Source organism: Perognathus longimembris, chromosome 23 (assembly GCF_023159225.1).
Source record: "Perognathus longimembris pacificus isolate PPM17 chromosome 23, ASM2315922v1, whole genome shotgun sequence".
NCBI classification, from domain to species: Eukaryota; Metazoa; Chordata; class Mammalia; order Rodentia; family Heteromyidae; genus Perognathus; species Perognathus longimembris.
This window is the reverse complement of record NC_063183.1, coordinates 32753227-32770429: the sequence shown is the minus strand read 5'-3', so window position 1 is coordinate 32770429 and position 17203 is coordinate 32753227. Positions and strand designations below refer to the sequence as shown.

The following is a 17203-nucleotide window of genomic DNA, read 5'->3' as shown; positions in this document are numbered from 1 at the left end:
CCCCTCGGCTGCGGTGGCGGCAGCTGGGGACCTGGCAGGCCCTGACACCGCAGGCCCCACACGTCCCAGAATAACAGAATGGGCATCCAAGGAAGTAGAGCCTGGCCTTCCAGAAGATTCCCAGACAACCGCAGGCCCGGCCTTCCCCTCTGATTTTGTAACTTATGGTTAGGATATTTCTGTGTTGTGTTGTGTTGTGTTGTGTTTTGTCCTGCTCCTGGGCCATGAACTCGGGCCCTGGGTACTTTCCCTGAGCTTTTTCACTGAAGGCTAGCATTCCACCATGTGGCTTTTCGTTTTCGCTAGTTAATTGGAGATAAGTCTCCTGCACTCTCCTGCCCTGGCTGGCTTCGCACCGTGATCCTCAGATCTCAGCCCCTCGAGTGGCTAGGATGACAGGCGTGAGCCACCAGGTGCCGGGCAGCATAGTTCTGTGCTGACAGCTGGTTATCAAGGTGACTTTCGGTCCGTTTGCTTGGCCGGGGCCGGCCGCCCTGCTTGGGGGGAGGAAGCACTGCGTGTCCCCCCGAGTGTGTGGGAGAAGGGAGAAATCCTACCTTGCCCATTATTTTTGACAGTTGCTGGAGAAGCTGCCCTGGAGAGCTTGTTAAGAGGGAGGCAGGCCAGAGAGCCCCCCCTCCTTCTCCCTGAAAGGTACTGATGTGTGTACCTCACCTCCTGCCCCGCCCCGGGCCGGCTGCCGGCTCCAGCCAGTCCTTAAAAGGAGCGGTGGGTGCCACGTGTGTTCTTTCTGGTGCCAGGCCTGTGCTATTTCATTTCCCTGGCGTCAAGCGAGGGCTTAATGAGGGCTGTGATGTAGACCTGGACTTGTTGAGAGAAAGCAGCCTCCCTCCGTCCCTCCAAGCTTCCTGCCGGCTGATCTGCCTGCCTTTCCCAGCCCTGAATTGCCCCTGGAGGGGCGTCACGGTCACCCCAGTTGTCCTTCCTCAGAAGCCCTGATAATCCCGGCTTGGAAGATGCTGGTGGGCTCTGTGGACACTGATAATGACACGGAGACAGAATCAGATGGTATTTCTAGTCTTTTCTCTCTTTTTTTTTTTTTTTTTTGGCCAGTCCTGGGCCTTGGATTCCGGGCCTGAGCACTGTCCCTGGCTTCTTTCCGCTCAAGGCTAGCACTCCGCCACTTGAGCCACAGCGCCGCTTCTGGCCATTTTCTGTATATGTGGTGCTGGGGAATCGAACCTAGGGCCTCGTGTATCCGAGGCAGGCACTCTTGCCACTAGGCTATATCCCCAGCCCCTAGTCTTTTCTCTTGATACCTCTCCTGTTTTGTCCCCCAAACAAGAACAATACGGCCATGGAAATTTTTTCGTGTGTGTGTGTGTGTGTGTGTGTGTGCGCGCGCGTGTGCCATTTCTCGATGCTTTTTAGGCCCCAGTGCTATGTGTTCCTGATGCTTTGGCCCTTGAGGCCAGAGGCAGAACTGGAGTTAACTCACAATCAATCACACCTTTTGAGACTTGCACCTTGGCAAATGGCCAGGAAGACCCTGTTCCAAGAATCCCAAGGGATGCTCTTTTCAGGATACAACCTAAGTCTGAGAGGCACAGAACAGACTCCATAGAGGGGACTGGTTTCTGGGGGGAAGATATTAAAGAAACAAAACCTATGGTCTGAGTTTGTGAGATTGCTCCTCATATAAACAGAAAAAGGGAAGGTGGCTTAGTGGTAGAGCGCTTGCCTAGCATGCATGAAGCTCTGGGTTCCATTCCTCAGTACCACATAAACAAAAAAGGCTGGAAGTGGCGCTGTGGCTCAAATGGTAGAGTGCTAGCCTTGGGCGAAAAAAGCTCAGGGATAGTGCTCAGGCCCTGAGTTCAAGCCCTGGGACTGGCAGAAGGAAGAGGAGGAGGAGGAGGAGGAAGGGGAGGGGGAGGAGGAGGAGGAGGAGGAAGGGGAGGGGGAGGAGGAGGAGGAGGAGGAAGGGGAGGAGGAGGAGGGGGGAAAGGAACCCTTTGGCACAGGAGCCAGCATGCAGAGTTAGAAGAAATGGATAGAGCTAGTGCTGGAAGATGGAGCTGGTGTGGGAAGGCAAGAACACACTCCTGACACTGCAAGGCTTTGAACTCCTGCAGATGAGCAGGGAGGAGACATAGGTGTTATAAACCGTCACTCTTTTCCCTGGTCGAGCATTGAACTCCTCCCCCAGTGCGGATGAAGGCAGAAGAGGAAGGAAAGGAAACGATAGATGGCAAAGATGAGCTCACACCAAACAGCCACTTCATTTATTTAGCGCGTTCACCAAGTGCCTTCTGTAGGCCAGGCCGGCCCCGCAGAGTCCTGTGCACCGTGCTGAGGTCTATGCCGCACACCCTCGTCTTTTACCTCATTTTGTAGCTGAGGAGACTGAAGCCGTAGAGGTTACAGCTGGCCAAGGTCCCCCCGCTGTCAGAGCCCAGGCCTAGGGTTCCCATGGAGTCCGTCAGAGCTCCAAGGCCCGCGCTGCCCATCCGCAAAGCACCTGTCTCTCTTGCCGGCTGCTCTGTTTCATTTCCCTTCCGCTGCGGGGAGATGGGGGTCTGGATGGTTCATCTCTCCCTCCCCACCTCGCTTCTGGGACTGAGCCTCCTCCGTGAACTCAGCCACCACCTCCCTCCCCGGGCTAAAATGCAGAGATGACAGTCATTTCTGGAGACATCGGAGCCTGGTCTGCTGCAGCCCACAGCACACTCTGAAGCCGTGTGTGTGAGTGTGTGCGTGTGTGCGTGTGTGCACGCGTGTATGCATGCGAGAGACTTGACGGGCTTGCAGTGACCTCCCGCCCCAGGCCTGTCTGTCCCCGGCATAGGAGTGTTTCTGCTGGTGGACCCCAACCTCTCCCACCACCTGCGCTCAGTGGCACCCCTTGGCTGGCTTGCTCTTGGCCTCTCCTTCCCACTCCACTGCCTCGCCAGAAACCCACTCCCAGAGTCCAGCGTCTGCAGCCCAGACCCGCCCCGGGGTCTAGCACAGAGATGCAAGCTCCCAGGCCCTCCCAGACCTACTGTGTTTGGACCCGCGCTGCCCTTCACCTGACAACTCGGAGGCACAGTCCTGTAAGCAGCCTGCCGGGCTGGAGACATGCCCGTCCCCAAGTGGCAGCCACCACAGAGGCCCTGGCTGCACTCTGCCTACAGTCTCAAGGGGCATGGTGGAACCCAGGCAAGGGCACACATGGTATACAGGGAGAGGGGCGTCTCTCTCTCTCTCTGCCAGGTAGAGGGGGCTGGGTCCCCCTCATCTCCCACCGCCGCCTTGGTCCTGCCCCACCGCTGCCAGGCACCTCCGGCCCAGAACAGCTCCCGCCGCTCAGCCGATCCGCCAGGTGGGGGTTCTTCCTCCCCCTCGCTGGCAGAGCCGCCGTCGCCCACTGGCTGGTTACTGGTGGAGGGGTGCTCAGGAAATGTTTGTTGAATTGAAAGGAAACCACAGCTTGTGCGGAGTCTGGATAATTCACCAGCCCTGGGCCTGGTGGGGGGGGCGCTGAGTGGGGACCGGGGCGGTGGGGGGAAATAAGTCCTGATGTCTCACTGAGCTGAAGCCGCAGTTGCAGTCCCTCTGCCTTGTCGGTTGGTAAGAGAGGTGGGGGAGGCGGGGGAGGGGAGAGGACAGGAAATGACCCTGAATGGCAGGGGCAGGAAATGACCCCCGGAGGCAGGGCCAGGCCCTCCTCTCCACTCTGGGTTGCTGTGGTGTCTGATCCCGGGTGGGGGAGCATCCACCCGTGAACTCCCCCACTCTGCCTGGGGGTGGGGGAGCCCTCCCCATCTCAGCGAGGGGGACCTTTCTCCAGAGAAGGCCGAAGCGCTACTCCTAGCCTGATCCCCGGCAAAGTGAGATCCCCATGGCTCTCAGCCTTCCAGTCGAGAGAGGCAGGAAGCGGGCAGGTGGGCAGCGACCCCCCCCACTCCGCCCCCCCCCCCGGCTTGGCTGTCTTGGGATGGGGCGTGAGAAAGGGCCTGGGCCGGGCTCGCTGCCTGCCTGCCTCTCCCCGCGGCCTGGGTTCACCCTGAGCCTGGGCGTTGCCAACCTGGGGGGGGGGGGAGGACGCACGGGACCGTGCGCGCGCGGGGTGGGCCCGGAGGGGGTCCCCTCGCTCCCAGGAGGCGGCCCTGCTGGACGGTGGGCCTGCTGCTCAGCCGCACGCACGGCACAAACCACCCGCAGCCGGAGGGTGCTGAGCTGAGTTCGCCCCCCGCCCGGCCCCAGTCCGGCTCCTGGTGGCCGGGAGCGTGGCTCAGCACATTCCCGGAGGGCCAGGAGCCCCCGTCTCGCTCTTGGCGCCCGGGCCTCTCTCTCGTTGCCCCGTCCCTCTGGGAGGCCTCGTGCGCGGGGCCAGGCTCTGCGGAGCCCTGGCCTCGCCAGCCCTGACCTCCCTGGGCTCCGAGACCCCCGGTTCTCTCTGAGACGCGGGACGCGTCTGTGCGCTCAGCCCTGCCCGGGGGTCGCTCCGCGCCGGGGGCTGCTGCTGGGGACCGGCCGGCCAGGCCCCGCGACTCTCCTGGCCGCTTGGCTTCGGGCTGAGCACGCGTGCGCCCTCTCTAGGCTGGGGGCCACTGGCTCCTCCTAGGGACAGGTCAAGAGGTGCCAGGTCAGGTGTCTGTGGGGAGCCAGGGGCTGGGCGGGCGGCCGAGGCTCCCGACTCCCCTCGGGGCTCCTCTGGGGACACCGGGGCTGGGCTGGAGGCTGGGGGTGTCTCCGGTCTGCCCGGCCCCGTCTTGCTCTGCTTCTGCACACGCTCCTCCTGGGTGGTGAGCGTCCCCTGGAACGAGAGGACGGCGCGGCTGCCGGGTGGGCTGGGGGCGTGCGACCCCAGGCCGCGCCGCCCTCGGCCCGAGGGCTCACCTGGCCGCCCCGCGGCTCGTCCTCCAACGCCTCCACGTCCCACCTGCGTGCGCACACACAGCCGGCGTGGGCCCTCCGCCCGCCCCGCGCCTGCTTCCTCCACCCCCACCCCGGCCCGCAGCTGGGGGCCCACGCATCCGGCCAGAAGCCGGACCCCATGGCCTCCAAGCAGGCTCGGAGCCAGGACGAAGCTCTGGTTCTCACCTCCCCGCCTGCCTGACCTCGGAAGCCCAGCCGCTTCCTCCCCACGCCACCTGCCTGGCCCCCTCCCGGGTCCCCAGCTGCTGTTTACGGCCAAGCCTGCTGCCTGGGGACCCGGACAAGCCCCTGCCTGCACGGCCTGGGAAAGGCCACCGCCCTTCCCCGGGGGACGGGGGCTGCTGTCATTACCCCAGCGTCCCCGGGGCTCTGGGGCCCGGGCTGCCTCGGCCTGTGCCGGTGGCTTTGCTCCGCGTCTCATTAGCCAGCGCCAGGCCGCAGTCAAGCAGGAGGCAGGGGCCCGGGGGACAGAGCGGGCATCCGGATCTGGGCCTGGCCAGGAAATGGGGGCGCCTAGACGCCGGCCTGGAGTCTTGTAGCTCCCTGCCACCTGTTACCTTCGGGCCCTGCCCGTCAGCCTCTCCTTCCCCCGGGCTCTGCTGCCCGTGGCTGGGGCCGCGGAAGGCTCGCCAGGCTGTCCACCTGCAAGACGGGGGCCGCGCGTCAAGGCGGTGCCTCCGTCAGCCCGGAGGACCCTCTTCCCCTCGCCCCCCCCACCCCGCCCCGGAACTCGCCTCTCCCGCCAGGGGTGGACAGTGGGGCCGGCGCTTCCCGTGGGTCCTGGGACCTAGGGGAGGGACAAAGGACACCAAGAAGCAAACAGTCCTCCTCCGCTTGCGGATGGTCTGTCTCCCTAAAAAAGCTCCGGCCCAGCCCGGGGAGACTCGGCCAGCCCGGCGGGGCCTCCGCTTCTGCAGCTGCGGAAGGAGGGGGGCCAGAAATACGCAAGGCTGTTCCAGCAGCAGGCCCGGAGGAGCTGCCGAGGACATAGCCTGAGAAGCACCCGCTTCTAGAAGCTCCCCAAAGAGCCCAGGGCAGGCATGGACTGGTCCCGGCAGGAAGCATGGTTCTGACAGTGTGAGAGGGGATGGACAGGAGGGAAGATGTTCTGTGCTTCCCTTCTGCTCTCAATGAAGCAGGAAACCAAGAGACAGAGAGAGAAAGGAGGAGGAGGGGAAACGTATTAAAAATGGGGTGGGGGAGGCAGCCAGGGACCGGTGCCTCATGCCTGTCATCCTAGCTACTCAGAAAGAAGGCTGAGCTCTGAGGATGGCGGTTCAAAGCCAGCCCGGGCAAGAAAGTCTACGAGACTCTCATCTCCCATCAACTACCCAGAAAAAGCTGAAGGAGACGCTGTGGCCCAGGTGGCAGAGGGCTGGCCTTGAGCACAAAGAAATTCAGGGACGGCACCCAGGCCCTGAGTTCAAGCCTTAGGACTGGCAAAAAAAAAAAAAAAAAAAAAAAGCAGTGGGGGTGGAGGAGGGAGGCCTCGGAGAACAGAGGTGCACACGCGCGACCCCAGGGTTCCGGAGCTGAGGCAGGACGGCCACCGGTCGAGGCCAGCCTGGGCGGAATGGGCCTGTCTCGTGGGTGGGGTGGGAGGTGAAGGCTGGGGGGGGAGGTCTGGGCTCACCCCTCCTGCCGCCCCCGGCTGGTCCCTCCTCGGCGGGTCGTGCTGCAGCTCTGTAGCCTGGGTAGATAAAGGAAGGGAGGGGTCAGCGTCCGGGGCTCCAGCGGGCCCGGACGGCACCCGCGGTCACCCCAGCCCAGAGAGCCGCCTCGCCCTGCCACCCACGTGGGCTTGGCCTTGTCCAGGTCCCACGGGCGGCGCCAGTCACCCTGAGCGTCTCGGTGTCGGGCGAGCCGGGCCCGGTCGATCTGCTCCCGCTCCCGCTTCCAGCGCGCGTAGTCCCAGCCTGCCTCCTGGGGGGGCGGCGGCCCTGCCGGCCGTCGGGGGGCCTGGGTGGTGGGGAGCCCTCGAGCTCTGCAAGGAGAACCAGGCACGCCGCGGGGCGGGGAGGGGGCCCGTGGGGAGTGGAGGATCCGCCGACCCACACCGCCCCCCCCCCCAGCTTGGCTCGACTCCGCAGCGCTGGGCGTGTTGGCCGCTCTGGGCATCATCTCCCAGGCTGGGGGGTACGGGGGCACCCAGAGGCCGTGAGCGAGAGGAAAGACGGGGGGCTGCTGCCACCTACAGGTCACCGCTGGCACGCGGCCAGTCCCCGCCCCCCTCCTGCCCCCCCTCCCCGCCGCGGGTGGGTGGGGGCAGATCCCAGAAAGGACGGGGGGCGGGGCTTCTCGCGGGCACCGCCCGGGTCACGACCCGCAGGGGAGATGGGTCTGACCGCCCCGTCTGGAAGACGCACCTTCCCTGCGGCGTCCGAGCTGACGGCTGCTTGCGCGGGGGCGCTGGGGGGGGACCCCTCGGGGCCCTGGTGCCTCGCCCGGGGGGGCTTGGCACTCACGACGCGCTTGGCCTGGGGAGAGAACGGAAGGGTGGCGGCAGAGCCGGGGGCTGGGTGCGGCGCCCCCCCACCCCCCCACCCCCGGGCCTGGCCGTCCCCACACGCTCACCTCGGCCTTGTTCTCCATGGTCACGGCCAGATCCACGCGGTCCCCCATGCAGAACGGCCCCCCCAGGCGACCCTCGGCGTCCTCGTCCTCGCCGTCCACGCCGCGCCCCGGGGGGCTCCTGGCCCAGCTCCTGACCACGCGCCTCTCCTGCGGAACGAGGGCGCTGCGTCCTCCGGGGGCTCCCTGGGATGTTGACCCCCCTCAGCCTGACCCCCTCCCCCCTTCCTGCAGGGACCCCAGGACTGGGCGTGGAGCGGGGCAGGGGAGGGAGGGCAGCCCGTGTTTCGGGGCGCAGGCCCGTGGGGGGGACTTCCGTCTGGCGGCCGGCAGCACCCCCGGAACGGCAGGGGGGAGAAGAAGAGGGGCAAGAGAGAAGAGGCGGGCTTACTCCGGGGACCTGGCTGATGGTGACGGTGAGGCTGTCGGGTGGGAGGAGGGCGGCGGTGGGGGCGGCCATGCCCTCCTGCTCCGCCTGCCGGCGGTCCTCCTGAATCTCCTGCGGGAGGCCGGGGGGGGGGGGTCAGCGCGGGCCACGGCCCCCCAGACGCCCAGAGACACGGGCGCAGACAGGCCTACGTGCAGAGTCCCCGGTGGGACACCAGGGTGCCCGGGACCCCGAGCGAGCTCATGACGGAGCCCACCACCGCTCCAGCCCCGGCCCCCCCCTCCATGCCCACACAGGCCGGCAGGCACCGCAGGTGGGGGGGGGCTGGCCCGCCAGCGGGGTCCCCAGCCGCTCACCTGGTACCTGCGGAGCAAGGCCTGGTTCTTCTTGCGCAGGGCGACGATCCTCTGGTCCAGCTCCGCGTCCTTCTGTCTGTGCATGGGGGGCTCGGCTCTGTGCGGCCCCTGTGCCGGACAGGGAGCCGGGCTCCTGACCGCGGGGTCCCCCCAGCCCTCACCCCCACCCGGCCTGACCCTGACCACCCAAGGGGCTGCTGACCCACCAAGTCAGGCCGCACGGAGAGAAGAGGGTGCCATGTGGGGAGAGGGCCCCCCCAAGCCCTCCACCCGCGCCCCGGCTGGGCCTGCCCGCCCGTCTCTGCCTCCTGGGCCCGGGCGGGGAGGGCGCTCGGCTCCCGGCCTCGGGGCGCCCCTCCCCCGGCCTCCCCAGGGAGCTCCTGGGCCGCCCGGAATGGGAGTTAAAAATGGCTCTGGCAGCAGAGCCCGAGTGGCTGGGAAGCTGCCAAGGGGACTCGGGAGGTCGGGTCCAGAACCGTGGCACTTCCCAGGCCTGTGCCCGGCTTGCAGGAGCCGCCGGGCCGAGGGCAGAGGGGCAGCTCCCGCCAGGAAGCCTCCCCTGCGGCCTCCGCCCAGCCCTCCACCTGCCCCCCCCCCCCGGCCCAGCCGTCCCCAGCGGCCCCCCGAATGCGGCTGCCCCACAGAGCCGCCTCCTCCCCGCCCCAGGAAGCCCCCTGCCAACGGCCAGGCGCCACTCACAGCCGAGTGCATGGCCGCGGCGGGCAGGGGAGAGGATTCCAGAGCGAGCCCCGAGAGCCGCGGGCGGGAGCCAGGCCTCCGTCCGCCTCCGCGGCCCGGCTTCGCGGCTCTGCACACGAGATCATGTTGTGATTACAAAAGACGCCTCTGGGCTCCCGGCCAGGAGCGCTCGGCCGCCACCCCCACCCTTCCACTCCACCCCCACCCTTCCACGCTCCCAGGCCCAGCACCGCCAGCCCGGCCGGCCCAGCCCCTGGCCCCACCCTGCCCCGGGATCTCCAGACGGACAGACGGGCAGGCCGCACCACAGGCCCGGCCGGCCGTGCAGGCCTGGCCTTCCCCCCCGGGGGCCTGGGCCTCCAGGACCGAACCCCTGTCCCTCCGACCTCAGGCAACCTCCCCATCCTGGCTCCCGGGGGCAGCAGCCAAGGAGCCGGGCAGGGCCTGCTCGGGGCCCGAGCATGGCAGCTCAGGGCTGGGAGCCTTCCTCCCGCAGGGTCCCCGCAGCCTCCGTGACCCGGAGAAAGCAGCATCGCTTCCCAGGAAGGCCTTCCGGAACTGGTCCTCACGCGGCTGAGCCCGGGCCGAGGCCCAGGCCGGCTGAGCGGCTCGGCCCCAAGCCCCACGCGGGGCACCAGGACTGGCGAGTGTCTGGGTCTGTCTCCCCACCCCCCCACCCCCCCCACCCCCACCCCCCCGCTGCTGACAGAACACAGAGGCCCCTGCATTCTCCGCCTGCTCCGCTGACGCAGGGAGCCACGGCCCCCCCCCCCCCCCGCCCTCCATGGCCACACGTAGCCCCTTCCCAGCCGGGCCTCCCTCCCGGGCCCACACCCCACCCAGCATCCCCACAGCTCCCCTCCCGCCTGCAGATACCACTTGTCGTCCCCTCCTTTCCTGCCGGATGTTCCCACTGAGTCAGCCTTGTCTGCTTTCCCGGCAACAGTGACGCACCAAGCTCCATACCCAGGCCTGCCCCCCTCCACACACACACACACACACACACACACACACACACACACACACACACCCCTCCCTGCCTTCCTCAGCCCCCTGGACCCTGCCCCACGCGCTGTGATTCGGCTCAGAAGCCTCCAGAAGGGAGCCCAGGGCTCTCCACTTCCTTAGGTCTCCGGAGGCCGCAGGGCTGGAGCGGCGGGGACAGGCGGGCACCCGGCCATCCTGGAGGGAGGGTGTCCCTTCACCAGGGCTCCCAACGCCGTCAGACGGGAGGCCCACGTGCCCAAACACTCACAGTCACGCCGAGGGCTGCGCCAGCCGACCACGTGTGTGCAAGTGTTACTCACACAGTGTGTCACGCCTCCGCCCGGCCCACTCTCCCCAGAGCCTGCGGGGGGCCTGGCCGCTCCCCCACCGGGCACAGGCTGTGTGGGGGGGGCAGGGGTGCCGTGCCAAGGGCCTCGGGACCCCAGGACCTACCCCACCCCCACCTGTGGGCCTCCGCAGAGCGGTGCGGTGCGGTGCCTTGCTGTGCGCACATGTGTGCGTGTGTGTGTGTGTGTGTGTGCACGCGCGCCATCCACAGGCTGAGACCGTTCATCCATACGCCCAGGATGCACACAGCTCCCGCCCGGCCAGCGGGTGACAAAGGACCCTAAGCCAAGCCCACAGGAAGCTAGCTGGGAAGCCGTCCACCCTCCAGTCCTTGACCTTGACCCCCGGTGAGATCGTGGCGCGGTTACCCGGAGCTACCACTGGGGGGCGGCAGCGCTCGCCTCTTTCTCCCCCTGGCGTTCCCCAGTCTCAGCCGTCCACTCGTGGAAGCCTTGTTTTATCGGAGCAAGAAACGGGCCAGAGACGGCCTGGGATGCGCAGCCGGTAAGGGTGGCAGGGGAGACGAAGCCGGGCAGCCGGCACCGCGCCCTGGGCCTTTTGATTCTGTCTCCCCAGCTGGCCCCGCGCTGCTGGTGTAGCAGAGTCCTCACTGTCTGCCCTGGCTCTCCCAGCATCTCGGAGCATGGCCCTGGGTTACCACTCTCTCGGCTGCTTCCCCGGACCCCAGCCGCTTGGGGGGGGGGGCGGGGGTCAGGCCTTAGGAGGACCTCACTGAACACAAAGCTAGGGCCCACCCAGCGGACGGCATGACTGCAAGGCAGACTTTCTTCTGAGGGGGGAAAAGGGGAGGGAGGACCTCGGAGGGGGAGGGATGGAGCCCTGGCCTGGCAGAGGACCCCGGAGGCTTCTGGAATAGCTCTCCCTGGGGGCAGATGATCCATGGGCCACAAGGGCTTTGGCCCTCGCTTGCCCTTCTCGGCCCTGGCACCCGCCCAGGCAGGTGGGCGATTCTGATCTCCTCCCTTCGTACCAGTCGTGTCCCTTATCTCTCCAGTCACCTCTATAAAATGACTGCGATGTCCCTCACCGGGCACAAAGCCAAGGCGACACTGAGGTCAAACAAAGGCTGGGGTGTGGCCCCAGGGAGTCCCTTCCTCTGGACGGGGGGTGGGGGGGTGGGGTGGGGGGGGTGGGGAGGGGGGAGCTGTGGAGAGCCTGGAGTGGGCCTGGGGACCCGGCAGGCTCGGCTGGGGGAGGGAGAAGGCCCACAGGGTGGGGAGGGGTGGGGAGGCCGGACGGAGGCTGCTCCACGAGAGGACCACGGTGACAAAGCTCCTGCTCAATCAGTGTCACCCCTGAGATGCTGGGGTCACGTCCCGCGACGGAGGTGGGAGGAAGCAGAGTGACCTGTCCTCCCGGTTTTCAGAGAGTCTTGTGCCGGGAACACGTCAGTCCGGGGGTGGGGGGGGGACACTGGGGTCCTGGGGGAGGCAGAGCAAGGATGGACGGCCCAGGCGCCCACCATGGAGAGGGCTAAGGGACGCCAAGGCCCGGCGGGCAGATGCCCAGCATCGAGCGAGGGGTGGATGGACGGTGGGGCTGGGGGTGTTTAGGGGCGCCCTGGGCTTGTTTGTGGCTGACGCCTGCAGAGCCCCACACCTAGGAGGTCACTGGCTCCATGGCTGCCGTCTGCTGTGGAGAGGGGGGTGGTGGGGCCTCAGCTGGTCCCTGCGCGTGGGAAGGAGCCCACGCCCAGCGCGGCACCTGGGTGTCTGGCTTCTTCTCGCGGAGGCCGGGAGGCCCCTCCACAGCGTCTCCACCCACGGCCTGTGCGAGGCTCCTTACCCCAAGTGTCACCTCCCTCGTGCCGGCGCCAGGGGCTCGCACCCTGACTCCCGGGGACATCTGCCACTCCAGTCCCGAGCCTGGGCCCGGAGCACGGGCTCTACCTCCTTCTCGGGCTCCAAACCCACCCCACCCCCACCTCTTGCTCTCTCTGCAGTGCTGAGGATTGAACCCAGGGCCTCCAGCTTGCTAGGCAGGGACTGTACTACGGGAGCTCATGTCTCCAGCCCTTTTGTTCTTCCTTGGTGTTTGAGACGGGGGTCTTGCAAACTTTGCCTGGGCTGGGTTTGAACTCCCCATCCTCCTAGGTGCCATCCTCCTTCTGAGTAACAAGGATTACAGACCGCTCCCTTCGGCCCTCCTCCATCCCACCGAAAGGCCTGGGGGTGAGGAGTGGTGGCCTCCGGGTCTCCAAAGGGAAGAGAGGATTTCTGGAAGAAGAGGGCTGGGGTGGGGGGCAGGTGTGGGTAGGGTGCTAGTAGGCACAGGAAGCAGGGAGGGGGAGGAGGGGCAGGCACCACACCTTTGAAAACTTCCCCTAGGACTCTGTTCTCCATAGCAGCCCCTCTGCCCTAGTTGTCCTCCAATGACAATGAATGTGCACACAAAAGAGTAATTGCTCCCCGCCTAGTCATAAACCAAAGTCCTCTGCCTAGGACATTTCCCAAGCCCTGGAGTCTGTCAGACACTCAGCAAAGGTCCTCAGGCTCCAGACTCAGAGGGCCTGAAATCGGAACGAACCCCAGCTAAACTATACTTTGTCTGGGTGACCTCAGGCAACTTTTCAGTGTCTCTGAACCCCAGGAATGGCAAAGCCTAAGTAGCAGATAATTCCCTCCCCACCAGGGAGATAGCCACCCTCCCTGCTCATCCTCACTTTTCAATTTGTTTTCTGAGAGCGGGTTTGTTGTTTTTTTACAGTTGTAATTGACATGCTATAAACCACACATGTTTGCTCTATGTGTGACACCATCATTACAGTCAAAATAGTGGCTGTGTCCACAAAGCCCAGTCCCCAGGCAACCGTTGCTCTACTGTCATCAGTCCTGAGTTCAAAACACCACCACCACCACCACCACCACCACCACATTTTGGCAGTACTTGGGATTTGAACTCAGAGCTCGGCCTCAGTAGGCCCTCTCCCACTTGCACAACAACCCTCATTCTTACATCATATAACTACCGTGAGCTCTCTCTCTGCTACGTCGTACTGTGGAAATGGACATTTCCGTGTCAGTAGTCCATTCCTTATTGGTATTAAATAGCTTTCTGTTGGATGTGGGCCCAATTTGTCTAGCCGTTCACTTAGTGAAGGATCATCTAAGTATTCAGCTATTCCCAAAGCCATGATGAGCACTGGGTTTTCATTTCTCTTGGGTATGGTTTTTTTTTTTTTTCCCCTTTTCTTCCCTGATGGGCATTAAACCTGAGACTCTGTACTGCTAGGCAGGTGCTCAATGACCGAGCTACATCCTGAGCCCTATTACTTGTTAACAACCCAAGTGCAGTGCACTTCAAATACAAGGAGTCCATGCAGGCTCTTTATAGACGGACTGGAAACAATGGCTGTTTCCAAAGGCTTCTGATTTCCCATGGTCCTGGAGTCTCTTGGTTGAAACACAGAAACAGGGAAGTCGTTGAAACCCTCCTTGCCTCACGGAAGAGGCAGTCTTTGAGGTCCTGCATTTTGAAACATCTTGACACCAGGGATGGACATTTCCTTCTTCCAGGGGGGAAAAAAAAAAAAGGTTAAATATATAAACAAGAGGAGGGAGAAAAATCCCTCCCAAACATAGAAAAGGAAGCCAGTGTTTCTGTTTGCTTGTTTGTTTTGGTTTTGTTGGTTGTAGGGCTTGAACTCAGGGCCTGGGCATGGTTCCTGGGCTCTTTTGTTCAAGGCTAGCTCTCTACCACTTTGAGCCACAGCGCCACTTCCTGTTTCTGAGTGGTTCATGGGAGATAAGAGTCCCATGGGGACTTTTCTGCCCGGGCTGGCTTCGAACTGTGATGATCCTCAGATCTCAGCCTCGTGAGTAGTTAGGGTTATAGGCGTGAGCCACCAGCACCCGGCTATGGAAGCCAGTGTTTACTCACCAGTAACACCAGCCTTGGTCAGGTGTAGGCGGCTCACACCTGCACGCTACTCAGGAGGCTGGGATCTGAGGATGGCACTGCAAAGCTAGCTTGGGCAGGAAAGTCTCTGACACTCTTACCTCCAAGTAACCACAAAAACCAGAAAGCAGGAAACGGACTTGTGGCTCACGTGATGGAGAGCAAAAAAACGCTCAGGAACAGCACCGAAGCCCTATGTTCAAGCCCCAGCCTTCCATTCATTACCAAGTGTTTATTTGGTACCTACTCATGCCGGGCCTGCCGATCCAGAGGTGACTGAGGAAACAGACGCTACCTGTGGGGCCACTGTGGGAGGAGGAAGCGCTACAGCAGAGGATTGATGGGGGACAGAGGAGAGCTGGTGATGGGGACCCCTATTTTCTGTGGGATTTCTGTTCCCCGATAGTTGCCTGGGCTGGACAGCAATTTAAGAGTTGGGTCTGGGGCTTGGCAACCAAGGGCAAGGACTGGATTTCTGCAGGGCCTCTGTCTCCTCTGCAGCTGCTCTTTGCCCAGGGAGGATTAGCCCAGCCCTCCCCACTAACCTGTACCTTGTGCCCGCACTGTCCTAGCGTCCGCCGCCCAGCCCCGCCCCTCCCGGCCTACACAAATACACCTGCGGACAGCCAGCCAGCCGCAGACGCCCCCGTCCCCACTGCACCAGCCGGCAGGTGAGGACAGGGCGCGGCTCTTCCCCCGGGAACGCGTGTGTCTTTGCGAGGGTTTATGTGCCTGCGTGTGTGGGTCTTTCTCTCTCGGGGGGCAGCCGTGTGTCTGTGTGCACGTCTACACCTCTGGCTTCCCACACTTCCAGAGCCAAGCAGTAGAAAGCAAGGGGGTGGGGGCAGCTGGAAGGGGCCGGGTGGGGGCAGCTGGAAGGGCCGGGTGGTATCAGGCGCAAGATTGTGGGACGTAGGGACAGCTGCATCCCTTGGGGACGAAGCCCCCTCCTCGTCCCCCCCCCCCCCATCCTTCCTGTGAGGGCGAAGGAAAAGAGGCTGTACACCAAACCTTCCTCTCTCCAGCCGCAGGCGTTTCTGGGAGTCACTCGCTGCTCCCTGCTGTCTAAAGATGCATCCAGGTGAGCAGAAGGGGGCAGGAGGCCACGGGGTGGAAGAAGGAAGAGGGGAAGGGTGGAGAATCCTGACTGGGGTTTCCAGGCCGGGCGGGGCCGTGTGGAGCTGGGAGAGGAAGCCTGGGGTGGGGGTAGAGCCCACAGGGTGGAACAAGAACCCACGCGCTCCTACCTGGGACTCTGCCAGCTCCTAGCCCGCAGGGATCCGCCGGCAGCGCGCCTTGACTTTCCGCGCGTCTGTGGAGCGTGGATGAATGAAGGCGCGAGTGTGGGGCAGCGGCCCGGCGGGGGAGCCTTGCTGGGTGGGGGGTGGGACGCGGGCAGGTGCGGGACCGCTTTTCCCACGTTGCTGAGTGAAATGACCGAAGCTGCTTTCCTTCTCCTTCCTCTCCCCCCACAGGTCCAAAGGTAGGAACGTTCTCCCAGCCTCTCCCCTCTGACCTCCCGTGGCCCAGGCCTCCACTTCCACCAGATGACAAGGCCGCCCCCTGCCTTTCTCTCCTCTGTCGTCCCATCTGCCTCCCTCCCCTCCCCCCCTCCCCTCCCTGCCCAGCAGTCCCTCCTCCCTCCCGCGGCTCCTCCACCTGCCTTCCTGGTGGCTGGCTCCCTCCCAGGCCCCAGCCGCACTGCCAGGCCCCAGGACAGGCTCTCGCCCTTCCCCCACCCCACCCTGTGGGCACCCCACCTGGATCTGTGGGCCCACCACCAAGAAAGCCCTAGAAGGAGAGGTAGGCGGGGAGGGAAGTGGCTGTTTGCAGACACACCCCTGGGCCCGGATGGGACAGAGACTGTTGTCACATGATCCCAGGAAAAAACCCCAATTATACCAAGCTCCACTCACGCCAAAACAGAGGGGCAAAACAGAGCAGGCGTTTCTCCCGTCTCCGCTGCACAGGCCCTGGACATCCCCGCGGCCTAGCCCAGAAGCAAGCTCATGGCTCCTCTTGAGCCTGCAGAGACAGACGCACCTGATTGGAGGGCTTCAGGGGCAGTCCTAACCAAGACACGTTTAAAACCACACTTGTTCAGCCTTCTTCTATCTGAGAAGTCAAACTGTGACTTCCCTTACTTACTCTTCTTCCTGATTCCTGGGGTCTGAAAGGAGAGCGTGCACCACGCATGCCACGCACTTCTCTGTTTGCACTGCTCCAAACCATGCACGTCACTGTCTATATGCAAATACAACACACACACCACACACACACACACACACACACACACATCTTCCATGCCCTTCCCTTGGTCTCCTCCCACTTTCCCGTGGCATATGTGAGATCATTGTACTTCTTACACATAAGATAGAGATCTCAGGAGTGGCAATGGGAAGCAGGAAATCTAAGCCCCTCTCCTTTAGCCTGCTGTGTGCTCAAGTGGCCTCCTGAGAACATGGGGGGCAGCTAGGAGCCATCACTTGCTAATCCTACCAACCCAGTCCCCTACGGAGTAGTGGGGTGCAGAAGAATTGACTTCACTTGGGTTCTGACGTTGCTCCTTTGGCTTTCCGCAGGGTCACTGTCCTCCTCCAGGTCATGGCCATCCCCCAGGTCCAGGGCACTGTCCTGGGGGAGGCCACCCTCCAGGACACCCCCCTGGCCACCACGGCCCAGGCCACTGCCCCCCGGGACCTGGTGGACACCCCCCCCGGCCCAGGCCACTGCCCCCCTGGACCTGGTGGACACCCTCCTGGCCACCACGGCCCAGGACACTGCCCCCCGGGACCTGGTGGACACCCCCCCTGGCCACCACGGCCCAGGACACTGCGGCCCTGGCCCACATCACTGAGGGAAGATGAAACAGGCCACACACGCTGAGGAGTCCTGCTGATCTAGAATGGGTCCTGAGCTAGAATCTTCTCTTCCTAATAAACAGGCTCCTGGAGGCCATGTTCTGTTTAAAAAAAAACAACAAAGCCTGTCTTCCTTTCCATCCACCGGACACTCGGGGACATGGTGGCCTCCAGAGTTCTGTTGCCAGAAG

General features: G+C 63.9%; 2 protein-coding genes across 4 annotated transcripts; one reads left to right on the top strand and one right to left on the bottom strand.

Annotated features, from left to right (window-relative positions):
- Positions 1–2224: 2224 nt before the first annotated feature.
- On the bottom strand, positions 2225–9078 carry Ccdc9b (coiled-coil domain containing 9B). 3 transcript variants are annotated; one of them, XM_048332611.1, is made up of 11 exons: positions 8899–9078; positions 8200–8307; positions 7847–7954; positions 7459–7605; positions 7251–7361; positions 6723–6868; positions 6518–6574; positions 5619–5671; positions 5442–5526; positions 4846–4888; positions 2225–4762 (listed from the first exon to the last, which is right to left on the bottom strand). In XM_048332611.1, the coding sequence occupies exons 1-11, from the start codon at positions 8908–8910 to the stop codon at positions 4238–4240; spliced, it is 1395 nt and encodes a 464-aa protein (XP_048188568.1). In that variant the 5' UTR covers positions 8911–9078; the 3' UTR covers positions 2225–4237. The 3 variants fall into 3 exon arrangements, with proteins under 3 accessions (XP_048188568.1, XP_048188566.1, XP_048188567.1); XM_048332609.1 differs by having other exon boundaries at positions 6680–6843; XM_048332610.1 differs by having other exon boundaries at positions 6680–6843; positions 7856–7954.
- Positions 9079–14111: 5033 nt separating this feature from the next.
- LOC125340446 (vegetative cell wall protein gp1-like) lies at positions 14112–17117 on the top strand. The gene is made up of 5 exons (XM_048332062.1): positions 14112–14135; positions 14470–14800; positions 15169–15232; positions 15627–15634; positions 16734–17117. Exons 1-5 carry the CDS (start codon positions 14112–14114, stop codon positions 17006–17008), a joined length of 702 nt encoding a protein of 233 aa, XP_048188019.1. The 3' UTR covers positions 17009–17117.
- The last annotated feature ends 86 nt before the right edge of the window (positions 17118–17203 follow it).